Source organism: Eptesicus fuscus, chromosome 16 (genome assembly GCF_027574615.1).
Source record: "Eptesicus fuscus isolate TK198812 chromosome 16, DD_ASM_mEF_20220401, whole genome shotgun sequence".
Lineage (NCBI taxonomy): Eukaryota > Metazoa > Chordata > Mammalia > Chiroptera > Vespertilionidae > Eptesicus > Eptesicus fuscus.
In genome coordinates this window covers 54817475-54832180 of record NC_072488.1, presented here as the reverse complement: position 1 = coordinate 54832180, position 14706 = coordinate 54817475, and the positions used below count along the sequence as shown (strand labels likewise).

The 14706-nt window shown below is 48.0% G+C and overlaps 1 protein-coding gene across 2 annotated transcripts in view; it reads left to right on the top strand.

Annotated features, from left to right (window-relative positions):
* The first annotated feature begins 1371 nt into the window (after positions 1 to 1371).
* The window catches only part of REEP1 (receptor accessory protein 1), an 89999-nt gene continuing 76664 nt past the window's right edge, over positions 1372 to 14706 (top strand). For both annotated transcript variants that reach the window (XM_054728221.1, XM_054728219.1), the window contains exon 1: positions 1372 to 1403. In XM_054728221.1, coding sequence (XP_054584196.1) covers positions 1372 to 1403 — 32 coding nt within the window. The remainder of the gene's footprint in view (positions 1404 to 14706) is intronic.

Here is a 14706-nt window from a genome sequence, read left to right as displayed (position 1 = left end):
AAAAAAAAACCGCACAAACACACACACACACATACACACACACACACACACACACACACACGACAGGTATTTTATGGGTTCTTTGGAGACCCTTGTCATAGAAGATGTCCCCTTATTGTGGTACATTTCCAGCCCCCTTTTGCCAAAGCTTGAGGTTTCCTTGCCTCTGCCAGCTCTCTCCTGCGCCTCTCATATCTGACACTGAATTATACATCACTTGAGCATCAGCAAAGGAGAGCAGTGCTCTTAGGGAGCACCAGAGCAGGAGGTGAGGAAGGCAGCAGCAGAGCTGAGGAGCAGGGGACAAAGGTTTTCCAAGCATAAGGGAACAGTGTGCAAGGACCTGCATGATAAGGGCCAGGACTAGGGTGAGGAGAGAGAGGCACTTGCCCCAGGGGCAAAATTTAAGGGGGTGCCATAAGATGCAGTAATCAAGATAAATAAATGCAATATGTATTTTTAAATACAAAAAAAAAAAGTGTGTACAGAATGCACATTTCCCCTTTTGCCTAAGGCTCCAAATGGCTCAGCAGGACAGTGGTGCTATGCAATCGCAGCTCTAGCTTCCTCCTGGCCAGGTTGTGACTCTGAGCAATTCCACACCAAATGCTGGGCAGCCCCCTATGAAAGGCCTTCCCCAGGAAGCAACCTTCCAGCTGAGCCTTGGAATAGCCGAGGCGTACCTACAGCATGAACAGGAATTAAGTTCAAAACGTCTGAAGTAAAGAGAGCTCCGCGGATGTTTGGGGAACGGTGGTGGCAGTGAGTCAGTCCGTAGGCAGAGATTGGATCAGGTAGGGGACTCAAACATTTCCATTAGGGGAGATAGATATATGCCCAGATGTGGGGGCAGATGGGAGGGGTAGGTGTGAGCCCCTCCGGAGGCTAGCGCTGTATCTGAGGCAGGGATGCCTGAATCCCAACCGGAACAGGTAGACAGATCCCCAAGGTCCAGGTCCACGCCTCCGTGTCCCCACCATAGCACTGCGGGTGGGGCGACAGCCAGCTCTCTGCCCAGCCCGCGGGGCCACCTCAGGGTGCCACCCGAGCGGCTGGTGCCCAGGGCGCACGGAGGAACTGCCCGAGACCGGCGGCGGGCCGGGGCGAACGGGCGGGGCGGGTCAAGCTGGTGCCCGACCCGCTCGCCGCCCAATCGCCGCGGGCCCCCCGAGCCCCGGGGGCTGGGGCCGCCGCAACGTGCCGCGCGGCTGCGCCGACGCGCGGGCGCAGGGCAGCGGGCGGGCGAGCGCGCTCAGTCTGGCGGCGGCGGCCGTGCGCGAACGGACGTGCCCGCAGCGCCGCAGCCGCCCCGCCGCCCCGCGCCCGCAGCCGCCCGCCCGGGCCGCGCCGCCCGCCCGCCCGCCGCCCGCCATGGTGTCATGGATCATCTCCAGGCTCGTGGTGTAAGTGGCCTCCTTCCCCGCGCCCCTTCCTTCCCCTCCTTCTCCGCGCGCGGCCCTCGGCTGCGTCCGCCGGGCGCTGCGGCTATTAATACGCGGCGGCCGCTAATTTTAGCAGGTACAGTAGCGGCCCAGGTCGCCGGCGAGCGGGCGCAGGACGCGACTGCTGCCCTGCCGGCCGGCCGGCCCGGCTCCGGGGACCGCCGGGCGGGGCCGCGAGCGCCGAGGCGCCCTGACGCTTTGTTCCCCCGGCTGGTGGGGTTTGCGGAGGCCCCGAACGGGCGCGCCGCGGGGACACGCGGCTCTCCTTTGGGAGAAGTGCCGGCCGGGGTCGCCCGTCGCCGCGCCCCGCGGGCCGCCGGGCTTGTGCCAAACGAAAATGACAGAAAGAGCCCCGATGAGCCTGGGGCGCTGCCTGGAGGGGTCCGCGCGGGGAAGGGTGGAGAGATGGAGGCGGGGCTCCCAGTGGGGTTGAAAACACTCCTTTTTAGGTTTCTCACATTGACAGCAGCCGAGGCGAGTCCTCCGTGTCCGATTCCTTTGGCGGGGGCATGGAGAGAGGTAGGGGCAGACATCTCCAGGCATTTACGGGAAATGTCCAAGCGACAGCCACCTGGGCCGCTGCGATGGCATCTCCCGGGCCTTCAGAGCAGAGTCATCTGGGGTGAGGCCTGTGTGAAGTCACTGGGTGTGGGCGTGGGGGTCGTTTTTCTCTGTCAAGCCCCAGAGCTGAGGAGACATTTGAAGAGCTCCTTCCCTCCTGGATTTATTCCCCTTTGGAGATAGACATGGCTGTCCCAGGTCTTCTCTTTCCCTACATTCTCGCCGGAGTCAGGACAGATTTTGATGCCTGCTCGGTAGAACCAGGGCTGACATTGGTGGTGGTGGTGGGGTGGTGGGGGGTGGGGGAGCAGACTGGGAGATGTCCCTCAGGCTTTTCCTTTGTCTGGACTCCCTTGATCAGGCACCATCCTCTCCCTACGTTTGGGAACATCTCCCACTTCCTGCAGTTCTTTACTGGTTTTCAAAGAAGCAGTCAGGGGCAGCCTTCTGAAGTCTCTCTCAGCATTGTCTCCTGGCCACCATTGTGGGCTTTCCTACCAAAGCCAGAGAGTGTGTCTCAGCCCCAGGTCCCTCCTTCCCTGCAGGCCCCTCCACAGCTGTTGCTACCGCTGGGGGTTTGTGCTGTACCTCGAGGTGGCATGTTAAATATTTAAGAGCTTTCTGCGGGCAGGACTGGCATGAATAATACAGGGAAGAAGCTGGCACGCCTTGCCCCACCTCATGCCTGACCAAAGCCTGCTTTGCCTTCAGGGTGGTAATTGCTCTCCTAAAGGAGTGCTGTGATCTTCATCCTTGCCTGTGGCTTCTGGGCGGGCTTCAGGTGGGGCCAGAGAATATCCGTCAGCCTGGCTGGGGGCTCACTCTCTGTAGATACTATTGGGCTGGGGAGTGTGGGCTTCTGGTCTGGGGTCGTCCATGTGACCATTTTTTATTTTATTCACGTACCCCCAACTGCACAAGGCAATGGAAGGGCTGGAGAGGAAGGTATATATTTGGGAGGGGTACCGGGGACTTGCTTTTACTTTCTAAAACTAACACACTTCCCAGTGGTAGAGCTTCAGAGACCTTAAATGACTATGAGAACTGCCCCTCAAGTCAGCCTAGGACCCTCTCAAGTGAGAGTTCGTGGGGTTCAGATTGTTATTCCCACTGTCAGCTCCAGAAGGCCAGAGATATCACCTGCCCCCCGCCCCCCAGCCCCTAGTTCTCCATAGAAATCCAACATGGCATATCAGTGGGGAATTAGTAAAACCTCTTTAGCCCTGGCCAGTAGCTCAGTGGTTAGAGCTCTGGCCCACACATAGAAGGGTTTTGGGTTTGCTTCCCTGTCAAGGGCACGTACCTGGGTTGTAGGTTCGATAGGGAGGCAACTGGTTGATGTGTCTCTTTCACATCGATGTTTCTCTCTCTATTGCTCCCTCCCTTCCACTCTCTCTAAAGATCAATGGAAAAAATAGCCTCCATGAGCATTAACAACAACAAAAACCACTTTCATAAGCAGTAGCTATTTCTTGTAAATAATACCTGTTCATTATAGGAAAATTAGAAAATAACTCAGAGATAGCTAATGATCATTTAGAGAGGTATAATCTTCAAGACCTTTTTCTCTATGTATATATGTACATTATATTTATAATTGAAGGAAATCATGGACTTAGCCTAAATTTCACCATACCTCTTAGCAAGGAGTAGGAATACTGCACTGGGAGTCACAAAACCCTTGGTTCAAGTCCCAGTCCTGCTTCTTGCCAACAAATCGCAGTTTACAAGAGATCCTGGTTCACAGGCTAGTCCACCTGATGTTTCTGTGCAAAGATTTCAATGACATAATATATATAAATGGCCAAGCACCACGAAGAGCAGTAAATAAATGATGATTTCTTCTTCTTGCCCTGCCTGGTACCTAAGAGGGTGTAAGAGTTCTGGAAGGGGCTCTGGCCGATTTGACTCAGTGCATAGAGCATCAGCCTGTGGACTGAAAGGTCCCAGGTTCGATTCTGGTCAAGGGCACGTGCCCAGGTTGGGGCTCGATCTCCAGTGTGGGGCATGCAGGAGGCAGCTGATCAATGATTCTCATCATTGATTCTCTCTCTCCCTCTCCCTTCCTCTCTGGAAAAAAAAAAAAAAAAAAGAGTTCTGGAAGGGGCTCTCTGACTTAATCTATTCCTGTGCTTTTCAAACTGGCTTTCCTGAGGGCACCCAGATCTGGGCTCCCCAGCCCTAAGTCAGCACAAGCACCTCCCCTTTTGTTTTATATATTGAGGTTTTAGATAAAATAGAACATGCAGAGTATACAGGTTTTACTACTAATAAAATCCATTGCTCCTGTCCTCCCCTCTCATCTGTAAAACTGCAGAGGGAATGTGCCTTGCCCAAGGACATGAGGTGAGCTGGTAAAGAAACAGGCTCTGGAGTTTTGGACTGATACCCTCTCCGCTTCTGTCCGGCTTGACTGTGACCCTAAAAATTGATCTCTTTCAAGCTCCCACAACCTCTGGTTTGAAGCGCTGTGATTTTTGTTCACGAGCCCCATTTTCTATAAGCAATTTTTTCATGGTTTTATAAGCCTCTGTCACATCAAAGAACATTTCAGGAAAACCTAGTACTATGTTCTGAGGATGGAGAGGAGTCTTCCTTCTAACCAGAGGCCTCAGGACGGGCTGATGGCACCTAGGCACAGCCAACTGGTGCTGTGGAGTCTGTGTCACCATTGGCTGTGAGTGTTTTGAGGGCAGTGATTGTGGCTCATTTCCCTCTCCAACCTGTTGCCCCCTTACATGGCTCTTCTTTGAAGTACCTAGCACCTGAGTGCACTCCGTAAAGGGTGGTTGTGTTGAAGGAAATCAGAGGTCCTGGGCTAAGCAGATGAGCCTGCCGGCATTATCCCCAGGAGACGGAAGTCAATGGAAATATCCCTGGAATATTTTTTCCATTGATTTTTAGAGAGAGTGGGAGAGAGGGAGGAGGGGGAGAGAGAGAAAAACATCTACATGAGAGAGGCAGGTGGACTGGTTGCCTCCCGCACGTGCCCCAGGCACTGCACCCATGGTATGTGCTCTTGACCGGGAACTGAACCCTCGACCATTCAATCCCTGGCTGACACTCTAACCACTGAGCAAACCAGCCAGGGCAATATTTTGTTATCTTTACACACAACTCAAGACTTAGGCAGGAAAGAATTTCAACTGGGGAGAGTATGTTCATGTGCACTGGAGGGGCACACAGAGGTTGCCCTGTGCCTTCTTGGGAGAATGCTCTGTTTTAAAGCATTTATTCTAAAGAGTAAGTGTTGCCTCATTGTCTCCAGACAGAAATTTGACTGATGGCCAGAAGGTTAGATCCAGAGCATCCCACCACTGCTGGGGTTAGTGGACAAAAACTCCAGGTTACTCCATGGGGAAAAAGAGAGTCCTACTTCAACAAATTTTCTAAATTACTGATAGGTGTGCGGAAAAAAACCTTATTTCCACATTGACATATTTTTTTAAATGTTAGTTTTTAGAAAGTACAGTGTGATATTTAAAACAGAATCTCAGTTTGTGGCTGAAAATTTGGCCAAGTGCTTGGGACTCTGATTGAAATATGAAGTCCGTGGGTCAGCGATGCACAAATGGGGCGGAGTAGAAGGAATGTGGGTCATCCCCGCGATGTTCCCCAACTGTTGCAAAACAAGTGGGAAAGAGGAGAAAGACCATAAATTCTTAAACATAAGCTTGCCTTTCCTTGGGGCCTGCTTTTAAAAAGTGGAATGCAGAAAAATGATCCTGTTAATGGAGGGTTCAGGCTGGTTGAGGAGTTATTTCCTGGCATTGTGTTGTGATACAGGGCAGGAGCTGGGTAAATATTTAAATTGAATTGTGAGAGGAAAGATGCTGGGGCTGGAAGCATATTTGGGTTCTATCCCTAGCGCTGGTCTGACTCAATGTCAAGAGTCCTAAGGCCAAACTGCCCCAGGGACCAGTTGCCCATCAGTAAGACATGTGTTGGCCAGCACTACCTTGGAGGTTTTCTTAAGACAGTAGCTTTAAGAGCAGTGCTCCTACAGACCCCTTCCCCCCCTTCCCCCCAGCTGGCCCAGTGCTCCGTGTTTATGTATAAGCAGGAGTATCCTCAAGGAAGTGAAAAATACCAGCTTAGGCTTCGCTGCTGTCCTGCTGCCTTGTCCTTTGTTTAGGAATCCCGCCTGCCTATTGAGAAGTAGCTTTTACGTTCTTCGTCCAGCTGTGTCTTATTTGAAGGTTAGCTGACGAGTGAGGGCCTCACCTGGTTGTTACTGGCTCCGTCCTCCCCTTCCTGCTGAAGTGGGATCTGTCTTCTTCGGTGTGTTTATGAAGTGGTGGGAGGAAGAGCCCTGGGGAGAATGAGAGAAGAGTGTCAGGCCCTCGGTTGCCACCTAGTGAGTCTGTCACTTTGTGTTTTATTTGCGTGTTTTCCCAGGAGGTTCAAGGGGCTGGGGCAAGGGAAGACTTGGCCACGTAGTAGTCAGTGTATATGGTGGCACCAAGGATGAGCCACACGCATGCCCATCCGGTTACCAGGATTCTTGGTGTCTGTGGGAGTTTTTCTGAGAACCAACAAGAGCTAAGGGCATTTGTAGTGGGTCTATGGGGATATTTTCTTTTCATTTCTGGCCATGGCAAGGCCCTGATGGAATGGAAGATGAGTAGTTATATACATACTAGAGGCCCAGTGCATGGATTTGTGCACCAGTGGGGTCCCTCGGCCTGGCCTGCAGGGATCCGGCTGAAACCAGTAGTCTGATATCCCCTCAGGGGTCCCGGATTGCGAGAGGGTGCAGGCTAGGCAGAGGGACCCTACTGATACATGATCGGCCAGGAAGGGACCACGGGAGGGCTCCAGGGCGTGTCCAGCCCTTCTTGCCCAGTCCCAATCGGCTGGACCCGAGCAGCAAGCTAACCTACTGGTCGGAGCGTCTGCCCCTTAGTGGTCAGTACACGTCATAGCGACTGGTCAAACAGTCGAATGGTCGGACACTTAGCATATTAGGCTTCTATGTATATAGATAGCTTGTTCCGAACTTTCACATCTCATCTGTCTTCACACAGAAGCACATTGTTTTCCCTTTTGGTTTTTCACTCATACCCAGGGGCTTTCCTGGGATTACAGAGAAAAAAGAAATACAGATAAAGGACCAAATATCTGGCACACAATAAGGGTGTCTGAAGGAATCTTTTTTTTTTAAAATATATTTTATTGATTTTTTTACAGAGAGGAAGAGAGAGTGATAGAGAGTTAGAAACATCGATGAGAGAGAAACATCGATCAGCTGCCTCTTGCACACCCCCTACTAGGGATGTGCCCACAACCAAGGTACATGCCCTTGACCGGAATCGAACCTGGGACCCTTGAGTCCGCAGGCCGACGCTCTATCCACTGAGCCAAACCGGTTTCGGCTGTCTGAAGGAATCTTGACAAGTAATCTGGTATAATAGGCCTTCAAGCATGGAGTGCCTACCTAGACCAGGGATGGGAAGTGAGTTTCATCTCTCATGATTGGGTGGAGGCTACCTCGGACACTATCTCCAGGAGGAGGAGGAAGCTGGGTTGGGCTCTCTAGGGAATGAGTCCCTTGAGTGATTCGTGTAGGGAAGATGGTCATGGGGGTACACATGTTGGTTCAGTAGTTGCTCTCCCAGACTTAGCCTGCTCCCAGTCAGAGGAGGTCTGTGCCTCTGGCAGAGTTCTATGCACTTCCCTAAATTGGTAAACAGAGAGCAGCATCCTTTACCTGAGTTAACACCTCCTCCTGACTTTCGCTCCCACCAGGCCTTATTCATCACCTGGCAGCTCTAAGCCAAAGGTGCCTCCTTGATGCCAGCACAGGGCATCTAGTCTGCCTCTTTTAGGACACTCCCGCACATACCCCATTTTCCCTTTTTCCTTTGCCTTTCACCACTCACAGCTCAGTTAAAGTCTTCCTTGGCTTTGTCTTGTGTAGTAACGCATTCACGTCCTTTCTACCTCCTTGTATGGGTCCTCAGATGGTACTTTGGGCTTCAAAATGAGTTTCCCATTTCCTTCTGGTGACCTACCCCATCCTGCCTCCTGCCACTGAGCCAAAGGAGTGGGCACATGACCCAGGCCTGGCTACCCATTTCTCTGGGCACAGAGATTGGTCCAGAGGTGGATATGTGGCCCAGACTGAGTCACTAGATCTTTCTCGATTTGAAGCTGGGAGAGGATAGCTCTGCCTACAGCGCCCAGAACTGGAAAGATGTGAAGGTGGGGTTGCTGGTGGCTAAATTCCCTGGCACATGGAGAAGGCCTGTAGACAAAAGGGATGAGCATGACAAAGCAGAGATAAACAGATGAGAGGTGGGCAGAGAGAAGAAAGCTGGCACAAGTCCTGATTCCAGCTACTCAGGACCCAGTTCCTGCCACTTCTCTTTTGATGCCTTGAGCTGTTCCATATTCTAGAAGGAAAGTCTTGAGTAGTGCTTATATTATTAAATATGTATTATATAGTTGTTACTGGGTTATACTACAGTAACAACTCTCAAATCCCAGTGACTGAAGACAGCAAAGGTTTATTTCTTTGTTGTTGTGGTTGTTAAATATATTTTTATTGATTTCAGAGAGGAAGAGGGAGGGAGAAGAGATAGAAACATCAATGATGAGAGAGAATCATTGATTTACTGCCTCCTGCATGCTCCCTGCACTGGGGATCAAGCCTGCAATCTGGGCATGTTCCCTAACCAGGAATCGAACCATGACCTCCTGCTTCATGGGTTGACATTCAACCATGGAGCCACACCAGCTGGGCCAAAGGTTTTTTTCTCCTTTTACCTGCCTGCTCACTGTGGTTCCACAGAGGCACTCTGCTCATTGTAATCCTTAGAGTCCCATGCTGACTGCATCTCCTTTGTCGTAGGGTGCTATCATTGCCACACAAGGCAGCAGGATTCACTGGGGTAGAGAAAGAAAAATGGGAATCATGCACTGTCTCTTAAGTACTCTAACTAGGAGTGACACATGTCACTTCTCACATTTCATTGGCCAAAGAAAATCATATGGCCAAGCCTGGACTAACGTGGTTGGATAATTACAGTTTTACTAAACATCTGTGAACAGCCCCAGTGACCACCATATACACTGAGTGGCCAGATTATTATGATCTCTGAACGCATAATAATCTGGCCACTCAGTGTATATCCTATATAATAAAAGGCTAATATGCAAATTGTCTCCTCGACCAGGAGTTCAACCAGCACGCAGGCCAGCAACTGCCCATGTCCTCTCCCCCTGGCCAGGGTGGCCAGACCCCACCCATGCACGAATTCATGCACCGGGCCTCATATATATATTCATATATATACACACACACTGAGTGGCCAGATTATTATGCGGTCAGAGATCATAATAATCTGGCCACTCAGTGTATGTTGAATGAATGAATCCTAGCCAGCTTTTCAAATCTCTAAATGTCTTTTTTTGTTGCTAAAGTTGGAGTAAAATGGGATTTTCCCCCCTCTTGCAACTGGAAAAGTCCTAACACACTCTTTTTTACTTTAGAAAAATTTCTCACTCCCCTTTGACCCCTTTTCTTTATTCTGTTTGTGAGTTTAAAAAGGTCTGACTTTTGCCCCGGCTGGTTTGGCTCAGTGGATAGAGAGTATGCCTGCGGACTGAAGGGTCCCGGGTTTGATTCCAGACAAGGGCACATGCCCGGGTTGTGGGCTTGATTCCCAGTAGCGGGTGTGCAGGAGGCTGCCAATCAATGATCCTCTAATCATTGATATTTCTATCTCTCTCTCCCTCTCCCTTCCTCTCTTAAATCAATAAAACATTTATATTTTAAAAAAAAAGGTCTTGCTTTTGGGGAGAAATTAACAGTTGTAAAGAACTGGTGGCTGAAAACCGGTTTGGCTCAGTGGATAGAGCGTCAGCCTGTGGACTCAAGGGTCCCGGGTTCGATTCCGGTCAGGGGCATGTACCTTGGTTGCAGGCACATCCCCAGTAGGGGGTGTGCAGGAGGCAGCTGATTGATGTTTCTCTCTCTCATCGATGTTTCTAACTCTCTATCCCTCTCTATTCCTCTCTGTAAAAAATCAATAAAAAAAAAAGAACTGGTGGCTGTTCCGTGGCTAAGCCCTCGAAGGTGCCCTGTGATTTTCATTGTGCTCTAAGTGTTTGTCTCATCTGTCTTTCTCCATGGCGGCGTGGGCCCCTAACTGAAGAATGACTTCTGTCCTCTGGGTCTCCCAAGTGGCACATTCACGTTGTACCTGATGAGTGGTAGTTTGTGCATTTTACCTCCCCTTAAGGACCACATCTGTTTGTCTCCCTCACAGCCCTTCAGGTGTAGTAGGTGCCCACTCAGTACACATTGGGTCACGAATGAGTCAGGACCTTGCTACTCAAATTGTAGCCTGCATACCACCAACACCGGCATCACCAGCAGCTAGCCAGGAATGCAGAGTCCCAGGTCCCACTTGTGACCTACAAGATCCCTATGAAGCTTGAGAAGTGCTGAGTCAGGTACCACATCGCCCTAGTGAAATGAAAACACACGGACTTGCCTACGGTTCCCATTATTGGCTGTAGAGCCTCTCTGTTCTGAGAGATTCCAACCCTTATTTTTTATGAGTTATGAATGGCATAATTGGACTCCCCCAACCCATTGTCCAGCCAAGAGCCTTTCACAGATGGGCTGCCTAATTGGGATCTGTGTAAAATGTTGGGGTTTTGACTGTCAAGGTGAAACCTGTCAGACAGAATATTGAACTGAGAGGCACTGTGAAACAGTCAGGGACGCCTGGTGGATTTACAGAAACGTGAAAGGACTTTTACTCATGAGAGCGTGAGGCTGAGCACCAGTGGTCCCCATGTGTCCATCTGAGGACGTCTCAGTATTCAGCAGGCTCTGCATCCTCTTCAGGCCAGGCCCTGTAAGCTGTGGAGTTCAATCTTACCAGTGAGCCCACTTAGCTCCACCTTCAAAATCCTCCCTATCCAATCGACTCCCACCTCCACTACCACCACCCTGTTCCAATCCCAAATTATTGCTCTCTGCACCATTTCAAAACCCTCCTAATTGTTCTCCCTGCTCCTCGCCTGTGCCTCCAGTGATTTGTTTAAAATGTAATATAAATCATTTCTTTCACCTGCTATATAAAAGCTGTCCAGAGACTTTGAGTCACACTAAGAGTAAAATTCAAACTCCTTACCATCCTCAACAAGATTGAGCAAGGCCTGGCCCCTGCCCCCTGCTCTGACTTCACTTTATATTGCTCTCCCCTCCCTCACTCGGGAGCATCCTCCTCATTGTTCCTAGAATATGACCAACTTGTTGTTTTCTCTGCTGGAACACACTCCTCTCTCCTTCTTTCCGTGATGGGTCTCTGCTCACGTGTCACCTTTGCGGGAGAGGCCTTTTCTGACCACCTTCTCCAAAACACACCCCACCCACTCTGTCCTCTCACCACTCCCTGAAACGATGCTTTTTAATTCACTTGCTTACTTGTTTGTGGTCTGTCTCTCCACTAGGGTTTGATCTCCTTGACTTTAGAGACTTGATCCTGTTCACAGCTGTTTTCTCAGTGCCTAGAGCAGTTCTAAGTTCACAGTAGGTGTTTAAAAATTTTTTTTGTGGAATGAATGATAACTTAGTATTCCCTTTGAGGTTAGAAGATTCTTTTTAAACAATAAATTTATAGAAACTTGATTTGTGACCATGGCAAATAACCTAACATCTCTAAGCCTCAATTTTCTCATCTGTAAAATGAAACATTTGATTTCTATTTCTGACAATATAATCTGAAAGCCCTCCCATAATAAGACGGAATTTTAAAACCTCAAGTTTTTGAGTAAAATGAAACAGCAGTCCCCTTAAAATGTATAGTTGAGCTTTTAAGTATAAGAGAATTTGCCAGAAGACAAAACAGAGATAGAATCATTTTGCAAGGATGTAAACTAGTGCTGTAGCAGCTGCCTACCAGACTACCCTGAATTTTAGCTAAAACAAAGCCATTTTGTTATCATCTCCCCTGGTTCTGTGGGTCAGGAATTTGGACCCATAACTCACCTCTGCCGCCATGATGTCTGGGTCTCAACTAGGATGAGGCAAATGGCAGTGGCAGGCTGGGCATAGCTTTCTTTTCATGCGTTCCAGGGCTTCTCCCTATGATCTTTCCATGTGATTTCCTCAGCTTTGAAGTCTCAGGACAGTCATATTTGTGTTGTCTCAGGGCCCTAAGAGTGAGTGTCCAAAAGCATCAGTAGAAACTGCAAGACTTTTTATGACCTGGTCTCAGAAGTCCCAGGATGAAACTTACGCTGCATTCTATTGGCCAAGCAGGTCACTAAGGCCATCTTAGATGTGAGAGGAGGGAGACCTTATCTGTCAATGGGAGGGGTAGCAAATAATTTGCAGCCATCTTTAGAATACCACGCTGGAGACTACGCCTTTAAAATGAAAAAGGTAAATAAAGGAAAGAATTGAAAATACAAGATGACTGTAGATCTTGGGGTGAACTGGGCAGAGGAATGGGCCCATTAGGAAAAGAAGCAATTCTAAAAGTAAAAAATAAAGTATTGAAATTAAAATCCCATTGGATAGTTTAAAATGATGAGGGATTGAACCCCGAGGGAATGATGTTTCCCATGCTGCATCTTGAAGCTAGAAGGGATCTTAGTGATCTCGGGCTGTTGTTTGACAGACAAGGAAGACAGGACCAGAGAGGAGGTCATTCATCAAGGTCACTAGCCTCATGGGCTAGGCCAAGACTTGAGGCCAAGTCTCCAGTTTCTGAAAGTGTTAGGATGTGGAAGAAAGAGGAGCTTTGCTTATGTGGTTAGAGGGTTGGGCTCGGACCAGTGGGTGTCTAGAAGACAGATTTTTGGCTTGATAGAAGGAAAATGATTCCAGTAATGGTGCTAATGTGAGGCAATGAGCTCCTGGCTTCAAACCCTAAGACCTTCCAACTTAGACTCATGATTTTAATCTTTTCCCTCATAGTGGTTGAGGAAGAGAGGTAAGTGATATTGGCAAGTTTCTCTTTTTCAGTGGGTAGGCCTTCCATCCTTGTTCAAGATAAATTGATGTCATTTATTTATTCACTGTCCACTTATTGACCATTTGCTTTGTGCCAGGTACTACACTGGGCACCAGGGGCATAAAAATGAATGAGTTTCAGTTACATCTTTGAGACATTTATTAGGTTACCTAGCCAGTCAGTGGGAAACTTGGACTTGAAGTCAAGGTTTTTCCTGCCTGGCCAGTGCTCTTTCCATTGGGTGGGTATTTTGTGGGTGTGTGTGAAGGACTTTCTTGGCTTAAACATGGTATTTATCTCTATTTAGGCCTTCTTTAATGATTTTAATAAAATTTTGTCAATTTGGCCCTGGCCAGTTTGGCTCAGTGGATAGAGCATTGGCCTGCGGACTGAAGGGTCCCAGGTTCGATTCTGGGCAAGGGCAAATGCCCAGGTTGTGGGCTCAATTCCCAGTAAGGGGCGTGCAGGAGACGGCTGATCGATGACTCTCTCTCATCATTGATGTTTCTATCTCTCTCACCCTCTCCCTCCCTGAAATCAATAAAAATATATATTTTAAAAAAAATTTTGTCAATTTGCTGTAAATTTCTTATGCATTATGTTAGACTTGATATTTGTTGGTGCCATTATATTTAGTATCTTATTAAAATTTTTAGAAGAATGCAATCTTGCCAAATTGTAGATTCTTTTGGGCTTTCCAGACAAAGAGTTATGTCATCTGAGAATATCATAGTGTTGTGTCTTTCCGGTAACTATTCCTTTTTGCCCCCTTACCCTTACTGTCCTGGTTATGATCTCTAGTGTAAAATGACTAAAAGTGGCAAAGGCAAACATTCTTGCCTTATTCCTGATTTAAAAAGGAATCCTTCACCATTTTCCCATAAAGTATTGTGCTTGCTGTAGGATTTTGAGAAATGTTCTTTATCACTCTTAAGTTTTCTTCTCTTCCTAATCTGCTAAGAGTTTTTATAATGAATGATGTTATACTTTATCTAATGCTACCATTGAGATTATAACTTTTTTTTTTTTGCCTTTAAACTTATTAAGTGGCAAATTGTATTAGTTAGTTTACCATGAACTAACTTTGCTTTCCTGGAGAAACCCAATGTGGTCATATAGTTAGGTTTATTTTTGTTATTGTTGGAACAATTCTAGATTCAATTTGTTAACTTTTTTAAAGCTATGTTTGTGAGGGGTATTGGCTATATTGTCCTAGTCTGGTTTTTGTATAAAGATTATGCTTGTCTCTTAAGCTAAGATGGGGTATATCTTCTTTTCTTGTACTCTGGAATAGTTTGTGTAAGATGGGATATCTTTCTTGCATGTAAAATACATTAATTTGTCAGTAAAATCATCAGATCCAGGTGCTTTCTCTTGGCAAGATTTTAAACTACTGATTGATTTAATTTTTTCAATGGTTATATATTTTCTGTTTCCTTGAGTCAATATTAGCTTAGGAGTTCATTTATTTTAGTAATTTCCCAAATTTGTTGGGTTCCCCATTAAATTGTTTACATACAAGTACACAGTTTTTATACTAATGATTCGTGTTTAAGTCTTGTAAAGTTAATGTCTTTCACTCAGATGTATCCAATGTCAGTGGAAGACCAGTGTGACTTCATTAGATGCTTAGTGTATTGATTGCTTTTTTTTAGAGACTGGGGAGGGAGGGGGAGGAGGAGGGAGAGATAGGGGGTGGGGGGAGAAAGAGAAAGAGAGAGAGAGAG